A 13920-nucleotide genomic window follows, 5' to 3' on the forward strand; every position below is an offset into this window, starting at 1 on the left:
GTTTTTGTCAAATCCTGGAAGTCCAGAAGGACTTCTGTCAAATCAATTGTGCAGACTATCATGAAAGTCAAAAACCCTAACAGCTGCAAAGGTTTTTGTGCTGACAGAAACAGTTTTATTTGGAGTGCATTAGGGTTGTAATATTTTGTTTATTCTCTCCAATACCCGTCTGAATGTGACTGCACCGTGGTCTTTGGTCTTCATTTTCTAGTTGTTCAATCTTATTGTGTTTTACATGTGTTCTGATTTCTATACCAGCAGATCATTTCAACAAGATTTTTGCCATGTTCCACAATTACTGTGAGCTGTGCCCCTAAACCCTTGTCTACAATAACTCCCTGGGAATGGTACAAGACAACATAATACCATCTAACCAATCACATGTTTACATGGCTCAGGTAGATGTTTTATTGGTAGATCTCAATCTTGCTCTGTTATTGCGTTCTTGAGAAGCGCCTTGTAGCACAACTTTATGCTTGGACAAATATTTAAAAACTTGGCAACAACTTCCATGAGTTTGTTAACTTTAAGATTTAAAAAAATAATAATAAATTGTTGGTTAGTTGTTCTGTTAGTGTATCGGTCTGTGTGCAGTGTAGCAGATGGATGCTGGTGCATTTGGTCACTCAACACCTTTTTATCATTTGAAATTCCTTTACTTCCATTCGTCTCCATGTGTTAGGAAAACAAATTGGTTTCATGGGGGTCAAAATTAACCACTAACTGTATGATTAGTCAGGTGACTGCTAATCCAGTGCCCATTGGTACCCCCACAAGCATATTCTGTAGATTATAATGAATGTTTAAACCCCTGTGGGTCACATACTTTAGAAAAAAATGGTGACCCTGACCTTGACCCTTACAGCCTTCTGCTCCTGCCTCTTGAAGTTTGGAATCAGCCACACCCTTTGCCTGGTCAGCTCACAGCTGATTGGTCTAAACTCATACTAATGCTTTGGAGAACATTATTAAAGTGCATAGAAAATGTGGGCTCTGAAACAATAGTGCAGAATGAATACAATATTGTCAAATTGTGGTTTGAGGTAATCTGCTTTCTGATCCAAAACATTGCTTTCATCTTAGAAAGTATGAATGCAATTACAAAATGTGAAAAATACTAAAAAGATATTTCTGATTATTAGTAAGTAGTAACAACAACAACAATAACATGATAAAAATAATATTTAGAAAACTAATAATACTGTAAGGTCTTGATAAATCGTGACTGTTTTTTTCATTTGGTTATCCTCAGTTTAATCAAGTAAATAAATGCCAGTCAAATAAGGAAATCTGGATTTTAAAAAAATTTAAAGTTGGCAGTAGAATGAATAGTAAAATTTGAATGCAAGAATTGCTAATGTAGACACAATGTCTGAAGACATTGTAAATTAAAGAATCTACACCGTGCCTCGCAGTGATCCACGCTTGTCTGCCGTTCCTAAATGCTGGGCTGAACAGTGTGCTCGTTCAGGTATACAGAATCTTAGACGGATTAAGTAAATTAGTCGTTGCCATCCGGAATTTTCTCCGCGCCTATTGGTGCCTTGTTCCTGTGACCAAACCGCCCATTGTAATCCAATTGAGTTCTTACTGCGAGGATCTAAGAATAGTACCATTTTTAGAAAAACTTCGAAACGCTTCGAGCAGACATAATAAGGATATGCTATGGAGAAAATGAGTATGGAAGCACTTAAATATGATAACCATGCCTGGTGAAAAGTCGCCTGATGGATTAGTAGCAGTACAGTAGTGCTTAGTTACAGAAAGTAAACGAAGCAACACGCAATGATGGTGAGGATTACTACTGAGCTTTAGAGATTGCGAAGAAAATACAAGAAAGAAATCTTCGTGACTGCGAATGTAACAAGGTAACTGTCCGCGTTTCGGCTCTTACCACCGGTATCAATCATGTGTAAAGTGAAATTATTAAACAAAAACTTTGCTTTAACCTTTATGTAGTATTTATACAGTATTTTTGTGTTTCGTTATTCAATTATAGATGGCATTACATTTCTATTATTAATAGTAGCAGTTTTTTAAGCATTTAACTCAGAATAAAGATGGGCAGAAAATACTTTTGTAGTCACCAATTGCTCCCTGACTGCAGATATCAAGACATCGTGATATTTTAATTTTGAAGATCAGAGGAAAATAACGAACACTTAATATCAAAATCAAATTTTACTTTTATCAATGTTCGTCCATTGTATTTGCCAGGTTGCTATAACGTATTTGTGGTTCTATATATATATTTATAACAACAAAAAAAAAACAAAACAAAACAAAAAATAAATAAAACAGCCATGAAACAAAAGCAGCACTGTTTTAACCCAGGAATGCGTTTTACTAGATTGAATTTCCACTTAATTTTTCGAGTCTATGGGGTACATTCTCTCACAGATAAATCAGGTATTGTGGAAAGCTGAGAAATTCACAGTTTTTAGACCGAATTCCCAGACCACGACTGGATTATTAAATAACCATTCCTCCCAAATAGTTTCAGATAACTTTTTGTCATAAATGCTGAAATAGTCGATTTCTGATACAGCACCATTTGTGTGTGATATTTTTGCATCCATTTTTTCTTTCTTGCACATTGTCCTATATTAGATTGCAATATGTCTACAGACTTAAATTGTGAGGTCAGATGTATTGGTTATAATTTAAGATTTCTAATTGATTATTGGTACCAGCTTTATTAGAAATATGTTGTCAATGGTGGTTATTTAACCAGTATTTAAAAAAAATGAAAGAGATTATGATTTACAAACTGGCATGTAAGGGTTAAATGTTGTGAAATACTGACACGGTCACCTGACTTAGAGACAAGTTTGTTAGTTACAGCTTGTATAGATAAGACTTTCTATCCTGATTATGCTGTATCATAGAAACCCAAATATCAACTTGCTCACAATTTGAAATTGGATACAAGCCATTTAATTTTCAGCCTTATTCAGGTATAACCTAATTGTTTCGGAAGCACATTATGTGATATGACTCGCTTAAGCAACTATATGGTGAATAATTAGAATACAGATTAAATTGAGTGATATTGACATGGTTTGTTTACTGCTCCAGTGCCAAAACAAAAATACAGGTTTACTGTGCTGTGCTTTTGCCTCTTTTTCGATAAAACCATAAAGGCATAACTCCACTACAGCTGTGATGCACTGAAATGGAAAGGCTGGCTCTTTTGATTTGTCACAGGAGTAGGCAGAAGTGTAGTATGACAGTAGGATGTAGTCTGTAGTATGAACTCTGGGCTTATAACTCCAAGGCTGCAGGTTTGATTCCCAGGTGGGGCACAGCCATTGCACCCTGGAGCAAGGTGCTTAACCTGGATTACAGCGTCTGCTAGGTGGCCGAGGTGTAAAAATGGAAGGGGAAGACACTGAGCATCCAGCGGAAGTTGCACAATACCTCAGAACAACTGGTCCTAAACTGAAATAGGCCTATATGGCCCTCTGTGCCTGCTCAGGTCAAGCGTGCTGGTGCTACATAAACAAAGGTGTCTGACCTTTGCAAATTCATTTATCCATTTTGTTTGTATGAATATTCAAGTTTTGTTGAAATTCTTGGTTCAAAATGAACATTGCATATGTAGTATGCCATAGTGTTTCATGTGCTCAATTATGGTGTGTGTGGTCATAGTATTGTCTACTTTTTTTATGAATAAGTGTTCTGCATGGATAAATCGAGCTATATTTCCTACTGGAAGTCAATTGAGATTTCTCTTTTTTTTTAAATTAATATCTGATGATTCAAGGAAGCATATTTAAGCTAAGTAGCATCTAACAGAAGGAAGTGACATCACATGTTTTTCCCCCAGAAGACCAAATGGTAGTTAAAGTAAATGAGATTTATGAAGGTTTAAGTCTGTGAGACCTTGCCTGCCGTGTACTGTAGATTCCAGTGCTGTATTTTGCTTTGCAGCTATGGCATCCTTCGTTTAAAAGCAGCACATGATACGGATTAAGGCATGAGACAAATGTCATTATGCTCAGCTAATTCCTCCTGCTCCTCGCCCGTGTGCAGTATGTGTGCAGTCTGCTGTTGGGGGGGGGGGGCGGAGGTATACCGAAAGTTTTAGCAAAGCCAAGCATGAAATCAACACGCTGTATTAATGAATGGTGAGGGGAACAGGTGCTCAGGAGTGCCTCAGTACTGCATACAATGCACAGGGTGTGAATTCTGACGCAGCCACAGAGATGTTTTTTCTTTCTCCAGATTTTTTCAGGAAAAAACACCCTATTTTTTTTCAAGATTCAGACTGTAAATGTCTCTGTGGCGGCGAGAATATTTCTGCACATTCTCCCCTGCTATAGGAAGCACAAAAGCCCTCGATGTGCGGCACTTCCAAGCCCATGACATAACCAAAGCTGTGGGGGTGACATTTTGGGTCTGAAAGTCAGCATGAAAATCTGCATTTCCTGATCAATCAGGAAAAATCTCACACTAGAGTTGTCTGTAGCCCATTTTTACTTAGGGACCCCCCCCCCCCCAATTAGAAATCTGTATTATTTAGGGAGCTCCCCTCCATTATAAATCTGTTTCGCTTAGTGACCCCCCATTAGAAATTTGTTTAATTTAGGCCCCCCTGCTCTCAGTCTCTCAGGTACACTGTTGCCCCTCTGGCTCTTGCAGGATGAGCAGCACATTTGTGACCCTGGCAGAGGTGCTGGAGGGCAGAGGGGGGCCTCTGGGGGAAGATGAGCTGTGGGCCCTCCTCTCAGCCACAGCAGAGTCCTTAGTGGAGATATCCCACCCAGGTAAATCTCCTGCACAGGTAATGCATCAGTGTTTATCTACTACACAGGTAACGCATTAGTGTATATCTTACACAGGTAATGCATCAGTGTATATCTAATACACAGGTAACGCATTAGTGTATATCTCACACACAGGTAATGCATCAGTGTATATCTACTACACAGGTAACGCATCAGTGTATATCTCACACACAGGTAATGCATTAGTGTACATCTCCTACACAGGTAATGCATCAGTGAATATCTACTACACAGTTAACGCATTAGTGTATATGTCCTACACGGGTACATCATTGCATTATGCTACTGTACTATATCAGTAGAATAAGTTGTTGCATAAAGAAACTTGTTGTAAAACATGATTTGTTTCCCAGGTAACAGCAGCATGTGCAATATAATCAGCCCCGGGTCGTTCCTGCTGTCTGTGAGCGGGGCCTTCGCGTTTAAGAACTGTGCGCTCTCCGACGAGGTGAGCGCCTTCACCGCCCCAGAGCTGCTGCAGGGCCGCCACGGCTCCGGCAGGCTGGCCACAGAGAAGGTGAGCTGTGCTGGACTGTGCCGTATGTACACGGACTGTGCTGTATGTACATGGAGTATGCTGGACTGTGCTGTATGCACACGGACTGTGCTAGACTGTGCTGAACTGCGCTGTATGTACACGGACTGTGCTGTATGTACATGGAGTATGCTGGACTGTGCTGTATGCACACGGACTGTGCTGAACTGCGCTGTATGTACATGGACTGTGCTGGACTGTGCTGTATGTACATGGAGTATGCTGGACTGTGCTGTATGCACATGGACTGTGCTGGACTGTGCTGTATGTACATGGCCTGTGCTGGACTGTGCTGTATGTACACGGACTGTGCTCGACTGTACTATATGTACATGTACTGTATGTAGAGAGGGAGAGAGAGAGGGAGAGAGGGAGAGAGGGAGAGATGGTGAACATTCAGATGACTGCACCATCTAGTGGTAAAAGAAAGTAAAGCATTTGCCTTTCAAAATATGTGCAGTCACGAGCACAGTAAATTGAATGAAATGTTTCATATTATCATAGGCTTCTTGTGTCCATTTCAGTGGTGTCAGTATGAGTTAGGGTGTTAACATATATATGTGTAAATCATGTATAAATTATATGTAAATCAAGTTTCATTTATTTGTAAACCGGTGTTTATGACAAATGTTCATGAATCCAGGGCTTTTTCACTGAAATAATGTATTTCTAAAATTCATGATTAATAATTATTTATTTATTATTCCGATAATTTCTCATTCAGATGATTGTTTATTCCCTGGGAATGACCCTCTACTGGTCAGCTGATTTTCACCTTCCTCAGAACCAGGTACGTTCCCACTGATACCGAAGTTATGAGAGAACATAAAATAAGAAGATACTGTACAAAACACCTTCCTTAATGTTTTCTTCAGTAGCTAACAGTACCAAGATTTCTTGTAGAAGTACAGACCCCTACAGGGCGCTTGGACAGGCTCAATACATTGCTGGGTACTTCTAGACCAGGGGTGTCCAATCCTATCCCGAAAGGAGTCGATGTGGGTGCAGGTTTTTGTTTTAGCCAGACGCTAAAACACCCGATTCCACTCCATTCCAGGTTTTAATTGAATACCATGATTAGCACTGGGCAGAAACAAAAACCTGCACCCAAATCGGCCATTTTGGGATAAGACTGGACACCACCCTGCTCTAGAACTTGGGCAAAATGATGTGCTAATGTCGTACAGAGCCTTTCTTACCTTCTCATATTCAATCTGTTCTTTGTTAAATTCAATTTTCCCTCCTTTTTCCCCTCCTACAGCCAATCCAGCTGAGTGACGCCTTGAACTGCCTTCTACTGAGCATGTGCGAAGAAATGGCCTTCAAGAGGGTCAACCTCAACAGCATTTTAGAAGTGTGCGATGCGCACCACAAGAGAGCCCTCCTGCCCCCTCCCAGTAAAGTCATCCAGCGCCTGGTGGAGGGCGTCTTCCGCGAGTCTGTGAGTGTCTTTATGGCAGGCCCGAGGAGATTTGAGCTAGCAATGTGCTAGCGTAGATACTAACTGCAAAACTGATATGAGAGATAGTTCATATTCAGAGAGAGCTGATAATGCAGATAGTATATGTGCCAGACATGGTGTAATTGATCCCAGGTACGTAACAGGGAGCCTTAACACAATTGTGTTGCTTCCTGTGTCTCTTGAGCAAGTTCCTGGCTTCCCAAAGCAATGCAAGCAACCTGATTACAAGTAAATATATGTGAATGTTTGGCCAGATCTGGCTTGTGAGGGACCAATATTCCTACCATGACACCAGCAGGAACTGCTTTTACAACGCTTCACAGGAAACAAGGCCTCAACAGCCCTTTATGGTTTACAATGACAGAAAAAGTGCATCTCTGCAGCACTTTAAAGGAAGTAACACACCTGCAGCGGTTTACAGTGACTGATAGAAACTGCCTTCATGCTCTCTGCTGTGGCTGTCGGCCATCTTTGAAACGTGTCCCAAGTTGACTCTTGTCTGCGCGTAGCTGCTCCCGGCTGATCCCAGATCAGCTATAGGTGATGTGGGCTTTGCATGACAGGCTTTGAGTGCTGTTCAGAGCAGTGGCGCCTGCTTAGCTGAAAATTAAGGAGACTGAAAACCGTCTCCCCTTAAACTGCTTATTGGTTTCGACCTTTTTCCGATGGGCAGCCATCTCATGAGAGTCCAATGGGCCTAATGCATACTCTGCTTGGCCGTATAGAGCCAAGGAATATGAAACCATTTTACAAGGCCAGGTGAAGAACGGCCCTACATCATATTACTTAATATTCATAACATTCACATAATTTTGTCCAACCCCAATGTACTGAGGTATCTTATGACAGGCTTCATAAGTGTCACACGTATTGATATGCTGTGTATTTCGTATTACTTAATATTCATAATATTCTCATAATTTTGTCCAACCCGAATATATTGAGATATGTTATGACAGGCGTCATACGTGTCACATGTATTCGTATGCTGTGTGTCTGTGGGTGTTCGCAGGCGGACTCCTTATCTGAGAGTGCAGTTCCGATGAGTGACAGGAGTCAGATGATCAGAGAGAGACTGCATGGTGAGGACCCCCCGCTCACATGTTCCTGCGTCCAACTGTGTTCATATCAGCATCCGTTCTGTGTCCCAGCTGGTAAAAAGAATAATACGCGCATTTACAGTAACTCAACAACACATATGAGCTGGATTTAAGAGTGGAGTTCACAGAACCAATCAATCACATGCCATCTTTTCTCATCACAAGACATGTACCATGTCCATCCATTCACATTTAACTAACTCTAATTTATCATCCTTTAACACTAAAACTGACAGATGCTGTGTAGAGTAGGAGTAGGCTGGCCTGCTTCTCTTCTTCTCTCAGTCCAGCCTCTGTCACATAGTCTGAACTTTTAAAAAAAAATTGTGGGTGAAAAAAGGTCATGACCCTAATCTGACTGCACTATCATTTAAACCTACGTACTGTACACAAAGCCGCAGAGGTCAGTGCCCAAGCCCCACCCCTTTTGGTGAAGCCCCACCCCCTCCAGCGCTCACTGCAATGGCCGACTTGTTGCAAATGAAACGCTTATTTCCCCCCAGCATGAAAACAACCGTCTTTGTGATGCGCGGCCACATCGATTACCTGCAGCCTATTCTTCAGATTAACGTCGTGTTCATGATATTAAATCCTGAAACATGTTAGGCCTTTTTTTTGCTTTGGAAAACTGCAAAGCCAAAGAGTCGTGTTGTCTGGAGATGTAATACAATGGCAGCAATTGGATTATGGATTTAACCTAAACTGAGCACAAGATAAGTCCCTCTGATAAGGGGTCATCAGGAATAAGCGTAGATGCTCAGGTCAAACCCTCAACAAGCGCGCTTCGCTTGCTGAACACTGTCCGAACCTCTCTTTGGGAGGCCATGACAGTGCGTTCGGCGTACCTCCCGAAAGTCAACGTTAATTTAATGATTTAATGTCCCGGGCGACCAGGTAAACGGGGACCATACCGTGCCTCGGGAGAAGGTTCCAGATTGTCAACGGATGCAGAGAACAAGTCAGGTCAGCAGATTTGCTGTTTCCTTCGTAACTTTTTTTTTCAAATTTATTTATTTACTTTTTAATGTGTTTAATGTGAATTTAACACCAGGTATTTTACACAGGATTTTCTTTGATGTCCAGTACAGGATATAACACACTCATCATTGTACTGTTCTAGAATATACACTGCTGGTAATAGAGCTCAACTCTGTGTGTAATGTGAATTCTGGTTGTAAAATTCTGGATATTTTAAGAGTTAGGAAGTAAATTTATTTAGTTTCTAAACTATGAAGTGAATGAGGAATGAATAAAAGTTAGTATTTTTATAAGTTTAACCCTTGTAGGCTTGACTGATCGTACATGTCACACATGGATCACAATGAAAGATTTCTCCTTGTGTGTGTTGCCAAGAGATAAGCATTTTGGCACCCTTTTCCTCTTATGTCACAGGTCTTATTTAAGCTGTATGCATTATTGTAAACATACCTTACATTACATATTCAGACAGAACCAGTCACAATGCACATGAAGCTATGTGGCTCTTTTAGCTCTTCAGATGAAAAACTTGATACACCAGGAAGGGTTGCAAGAAATCAAAGGTGTTAGGAGATGCGCTGTGAAGACACACCTGGGGATGAAGGATGAGTTTTAAAAAATGAAAGCATATTAGAAAGAAAGCAATGTTTATGAAATAAATAAAAGAAAAAACTGCATGTGATGGTAGACCCTATTTTATTCAACTGATATTTTAAATGAGTTTTTTTTTTTTTAAGTAACAGCGGTACTTGGCTACTTCCCACTGCAGGACACTTTTGTGTTTGTCATTACTTGCTTTAGTAACATGGAGATTAGCACAGGTTTACTGGGCTGTCAATCAGAAGTGAACTCACAGTACAGAACAGCCCCACCATGTCCAACCTCAGGCACTTGTGTTTAGAAATGACATACTTAGCATGAATTTGTACTATATTCCTGATTATAAATTTGAAAAATTAAGTGTGCATTTTTATGCATTACATTACATTACAGGCATTTAGCAGACGCTCTTATCCAGAGCGACGTACAACAAGTGCATTGGTTCATGATGTAGAGGTGCAAAAGAAACACTAGAGTGAAGTAAGGATCGTAGTGCCAGAAGTGACCACATCGATCAGGACTCCAACCCTGTAGAGTAAGGTGTTCAGCAAGCAAGAATCCTACCTATGCTGTGACTTATTGGACACTGCTCAGTGTCTTTAACCATATTCAAGTGTTTAAAATAAGCATTATTAAGATAACTGTGGACCACTTCTAGAGTGAGGATACACCATTATTTGAAAATTAATCCAACGTTTTTCTGCGTTCAGATTACACACGTGATATTATTTTGATCTCTGAAATCATCCCTGTGGAGTATGAGTTTGGTCATGTCTGTCCTTTGATTTATTTTCCCCTTGAGTGCAGTTAATTAGCCTCATTCACAAAACATATCTTAAATTATTCTTACTTTTGTTCTTACGAAATGTTCCTACGAAAAAACATGTGATTCATGACATATGTGCAGATCTTTGTTTTTGTGCATATCCCAGGTGTATGAGATGATGAATGCTGGCTGTTTGCAAATTTTATGCGCAATCCTTCAATTCATGTGATTTGCATACGGAAACAGAACAAATGAACAAATACAGATTTTAAAAAACGTTCTTATACGCAGCTCACGATCGAATGTGATCGTACGCATGTTTCGTGACTGGGGCCCAATCTCTCTGGTGAATGCTGATTTCAGGTCCGCGCCAGGCAGCAGCGTGGGCTCCGAAGAGCAGGAGCTCCCCGTTACACACGTACCAAACCATCCCTGACCGGTGAGCGGACGCCGTCCGCCATTTCCGCTAGCAGTATGACTGACCCACATTTATCTCCTTTTATCTCCTGTCTTCTGTCTTCTTAAACTGGTAGTCTGACGGGTGGGGAAGCATTCTTCTCAAAGCCAGGGTTACTGGTATCAGATCTATTGTGTTATCACCACCCAATATAGTGCAAGCATTCCATACTATCACCAGGGATGAGCAGTACATCCATTACATACATTTGAAAAATGAAAATGTATTAGATTGTATGCATTTCATATAAACATGGTTTTCTCAGCATGTTTTTAGTACTAGTTATAAACACAGTGTGCCATTTTGACTATAGTTAATAGATTTTGTAGACTGATATTTGTTGGTGTATTTTTGCCCGTCCCTGACTATCACCAACAAACAAAATCCACCAAATGTAGTCCTCCAGTGATTTTCCGTTTCCTTCCCAGAAATCCCCGGAGGCTTCAACACAGAGGGAGTGACAGCAGCTGGATCACCCGAAGTCCCCACCTGGATGTCCCGCATCCAGGTGACCACAGACCTGCGTCCGTCACCATGAGTGACTCCACTATCAGCCTCGCCCAAAGGAAGACCAAGGTACTCGTCTCATGGTTTAGAATAATTGTAAAAAAAAAAAAAGGAGAAAAGTTTTTTTTTTTTAAACGAGCCGGAGTTTCAATCTGCAGGGTATTCCTAGCTGTGTTACTAAATAGCGCCCCCTCTGGTCAATCTGACACATGCGGTCTGTCTGTGCCAGTGGCGACCGTTTGGCATTCCCTCAGTACTTGTGACTGTGCAGTACTTGCAGAGCTCAGCGGGGCTGCAGAAAGAAACAAGGAGGCAGCTGGTTGTATGTTTCAGGGAACGTGCGTGCTACTCTGCAACCTTTCCCAAATTGGTGGAGGTCACTGCAGTGGTGCGGAGACTACATTTACTATTTTTGCTTTTGAAAATTGCAGAAGAAAAGCAAAAAAAAAATAAAATAAAAAATAATAATAATAATAAAATTCATTTAAATGTAACACTGTTGGAAGTTTGCTTCAGGTAATACCAGGTGACATTTTGACCTGTTTGGCTCTACAGGAGTTCAACACGATGTCGGAGGATCAGCAGACGGTCTTGGAGTTGCCTGGATCCATTGTGGTACGTACGATTCCCTCCTCACGAGGCAGGTGTCAAAGAAAATCACCGAGGAGAAGCAAGAAGGAATATTTCTTACAGACGACATGACCTGTCTGTCTTTTTGCCCCCCCCGTCATGGTGAAGTCAAGGAAAGGGAAGTCGTGCTCGTCCCAGCGGACCCTGAACATCATCATGCCAAACGGGCAGCGGATTGTGGTCAAGTGTGACATCAAGTCCAGGGGGCGGGACGTGTTTGACATGGTGGTGGCTCACGCCAACTTGGTGGAGCACTTCTACTTTGGCCTTGCTTTCCTTGACGGTAAGAGTGACGGACTTCACAGACGGCAGCTTGTCCCGAATAATATTAAACAGCTCGTTTTAGTAGTAGGTTTGAGTCTTCCATTTGTGTGTCACTGAATATATCATCCTGTGATGCCTTTTTTTCTCTAGATAATGAATTCTTCTTCCTGGAGAATGAGACTAAAATCTCTAAAGTTGCGCCTGACTGTTGGAAAAAATTCCCCACTGCTAGTTTCGTTCTGTATCTTCGAGTCAAGTTTTTCGTCGATGACATTGGGTTCACTCTGTAAGTGTATGAACAGCAGCTTGTGATGAGTGTTAAAGAGTGAGCATGAGTCGGCATTAAGCACTGAAGGAAAAAGGAGTTAAAGCAGAGCATCCCAACCCCGTTCCTGGAGATCTACCATCCTGTAGGGTTTCATTTCAACCCTAATTTGGTGTACCTGATTCTGCTAATTAGCAGCTAAACCAGATTTCTAGCGGTTGAATGAGGTGTGCTTTGTAAGGGCTGGAGCGAAAACCTACAGGATGGTAGATCTCCAGGAGCAGGAATGTGCAACCCCAGGTTACAGCATGACAAAAAAAAAAAAGAAACTGGTGTGTATATTTTTTGTCATGGTGGCCCTTGCCATGGAATGGAATGTTTTTTGTGTTCCTTTTTGAAGGCACAAGCTCACACGGCACCAGTACTACTTGCAGCTGCGGAAGGATATCCTTGAGGACAGGCTGTACTGCAACGAGGAGATGGGCTTGTTTCTCGGAGCCCTGGCTTTACAAGCGGAGTTCGGGGACTACGTGCCTGAGGTAAAGCACGGCGCACATCTGCTGGCTACATTGGTGCTCTAAAGTGTGGCGTATATATTTATGGTTTACATGTTTGAGTTGAAGCACAGACTAGATTTTTGGTCATCCACAAATGGGAGGCATCACCTCTGAAGACTTCAGCAAGTATACACTCTTAAGAGGAAAAAAAGATGGTTTGTCTCCATAGGGGAACCCTCTTTAGCTCTTTACGGAACCCTCTGTGGTAGGTGTGAAAAGTGTGACAGCTCCCAGACTGAACCATTTTGCTTGAAAAAGAACGCTTGAACTAGATAGGGTTCCTTGACGGAGACACAGAGGAGCCTTTTGGAAGCCTTTTGAGAGTGTGCTGTCGAAATAGGGCAACAGCTTTTTTAACTTTCCAGTCCTTTGACAGCTAGGAGGAGCTTTGAGAACTGGAGTGGAGGTGTGTCGAGGGTGATGGGTTTTGTGGGTTTGGTGGGGTTGGTTGAGGAAGTAGCTGAAATGCTCCACTGGCCCTTGACTGATTATTATATTTAATGTTTGGCTGTATTTGGTCAGTTTATTAGCATTATTTAGCATTTAGAGGTCTGCTCAAAGTTTACTCTGTAACTTTGTGTGCAGGTTTACGGGAAGGGCTACTTCCAGCCAGAGCAGTACGTCTCCAAGACTGTGCTGGGGAAGATGGCCTTGCACTGTTTAAAAGAAGAGTTGTCACGGTTACACGCCAGTAATGCCCGGATGCTTCCGGAAGAAGCCGAGATGGAGTTTCTAAAGGTGAGGATGCCTTAAAGGGAAGTCCCCAGGAGGCCAAGAGCGTGGCTCGTCACTGATCCCTGATTGGACAATGTATGCTAAGCTCCACCCACTATGGGGGTTTAATAAAAAGCCTCAAAACCCGCCAATACCAAAACCAACACAGCATCCGCCGTGGAATATTCCAGTGGCTAATTTGAGCATTTGTGTTTTTTTTTTGACCCTTTGAAATTTAAGCAAGCTTGGCCTCTGGACAGGTGATATGTAAATAACATTAATCACCATCGTCATT

At 41.6% G+C, this 13920-nt stretch overlaps 1 protein-coding gene across 1 annotated transcript in view; it reads left to right on the forward strand.

The window, feature by feature from the left end:
• The first annotated feature begins 1504 nt into the window (after positions 1-1504).
• Positions 1505-13920, forward strand: part of ptpn20 (protein tyrosine phosphatase non-receptor type 20) — a 46449-nt gene continuing 34033 nt past the window's right edge. The window contains exons 1-14 of the mRNA XM_064318408.1: positions 1505-1868; positions 4645-4769; positions 5144-5307; positions 6050-6115; positions 6587-6766; positions 7800-7869; positions 8782-8850; positions 10595-10670; positions 11117-11270; positions 11751-11810; positions 11934-12108; positions 12240-12375; positions 12755-12893; positions 13497-13649. Of these exons, the coding sequence (XP_064174478.1) occupies positions 4646-4769; positions 5144-5307; positions 6050-6115; positions 6587-6766; positions 7800-7869; positions 8782-8850; positions 10595-10670; positions 11117-11270; positions 11751-11810; positions 11934-12108; positions 12240-12375; positions 12755-12893; positions 13497-13649 (1566 nt within the window). The 5' untranslated portion in view covers positions 1505-1868; position 4645. The remainder of the gene's footprint in view (positions 1869-4644; positions 4770-5143; positions 5308-6049; positions 6116-6586; positions 6767-7799; positions 7870-8781; positions 8851-10594; positions 10671-11116; positions 11271-11750; positions 11811-11933; positions 12109-12239; positions 12376-12754; positions 12894-13496; positions 13650-13920) is intronic.

This window comes from Anguilla rostrata, chromosome 18, assembly GCF_018555375.3.
Source record: "Anguilla rostrata isolate EN2019 chromosome 18, ASM1855537v3, whole genome shotgun sequence".
Lineage (NCBI taxonomy): Eukaryota > Metazoa > Chordata > Actinopteri > Anguilliformes > Anguillidae > Anguilla > Anguilla rostrata.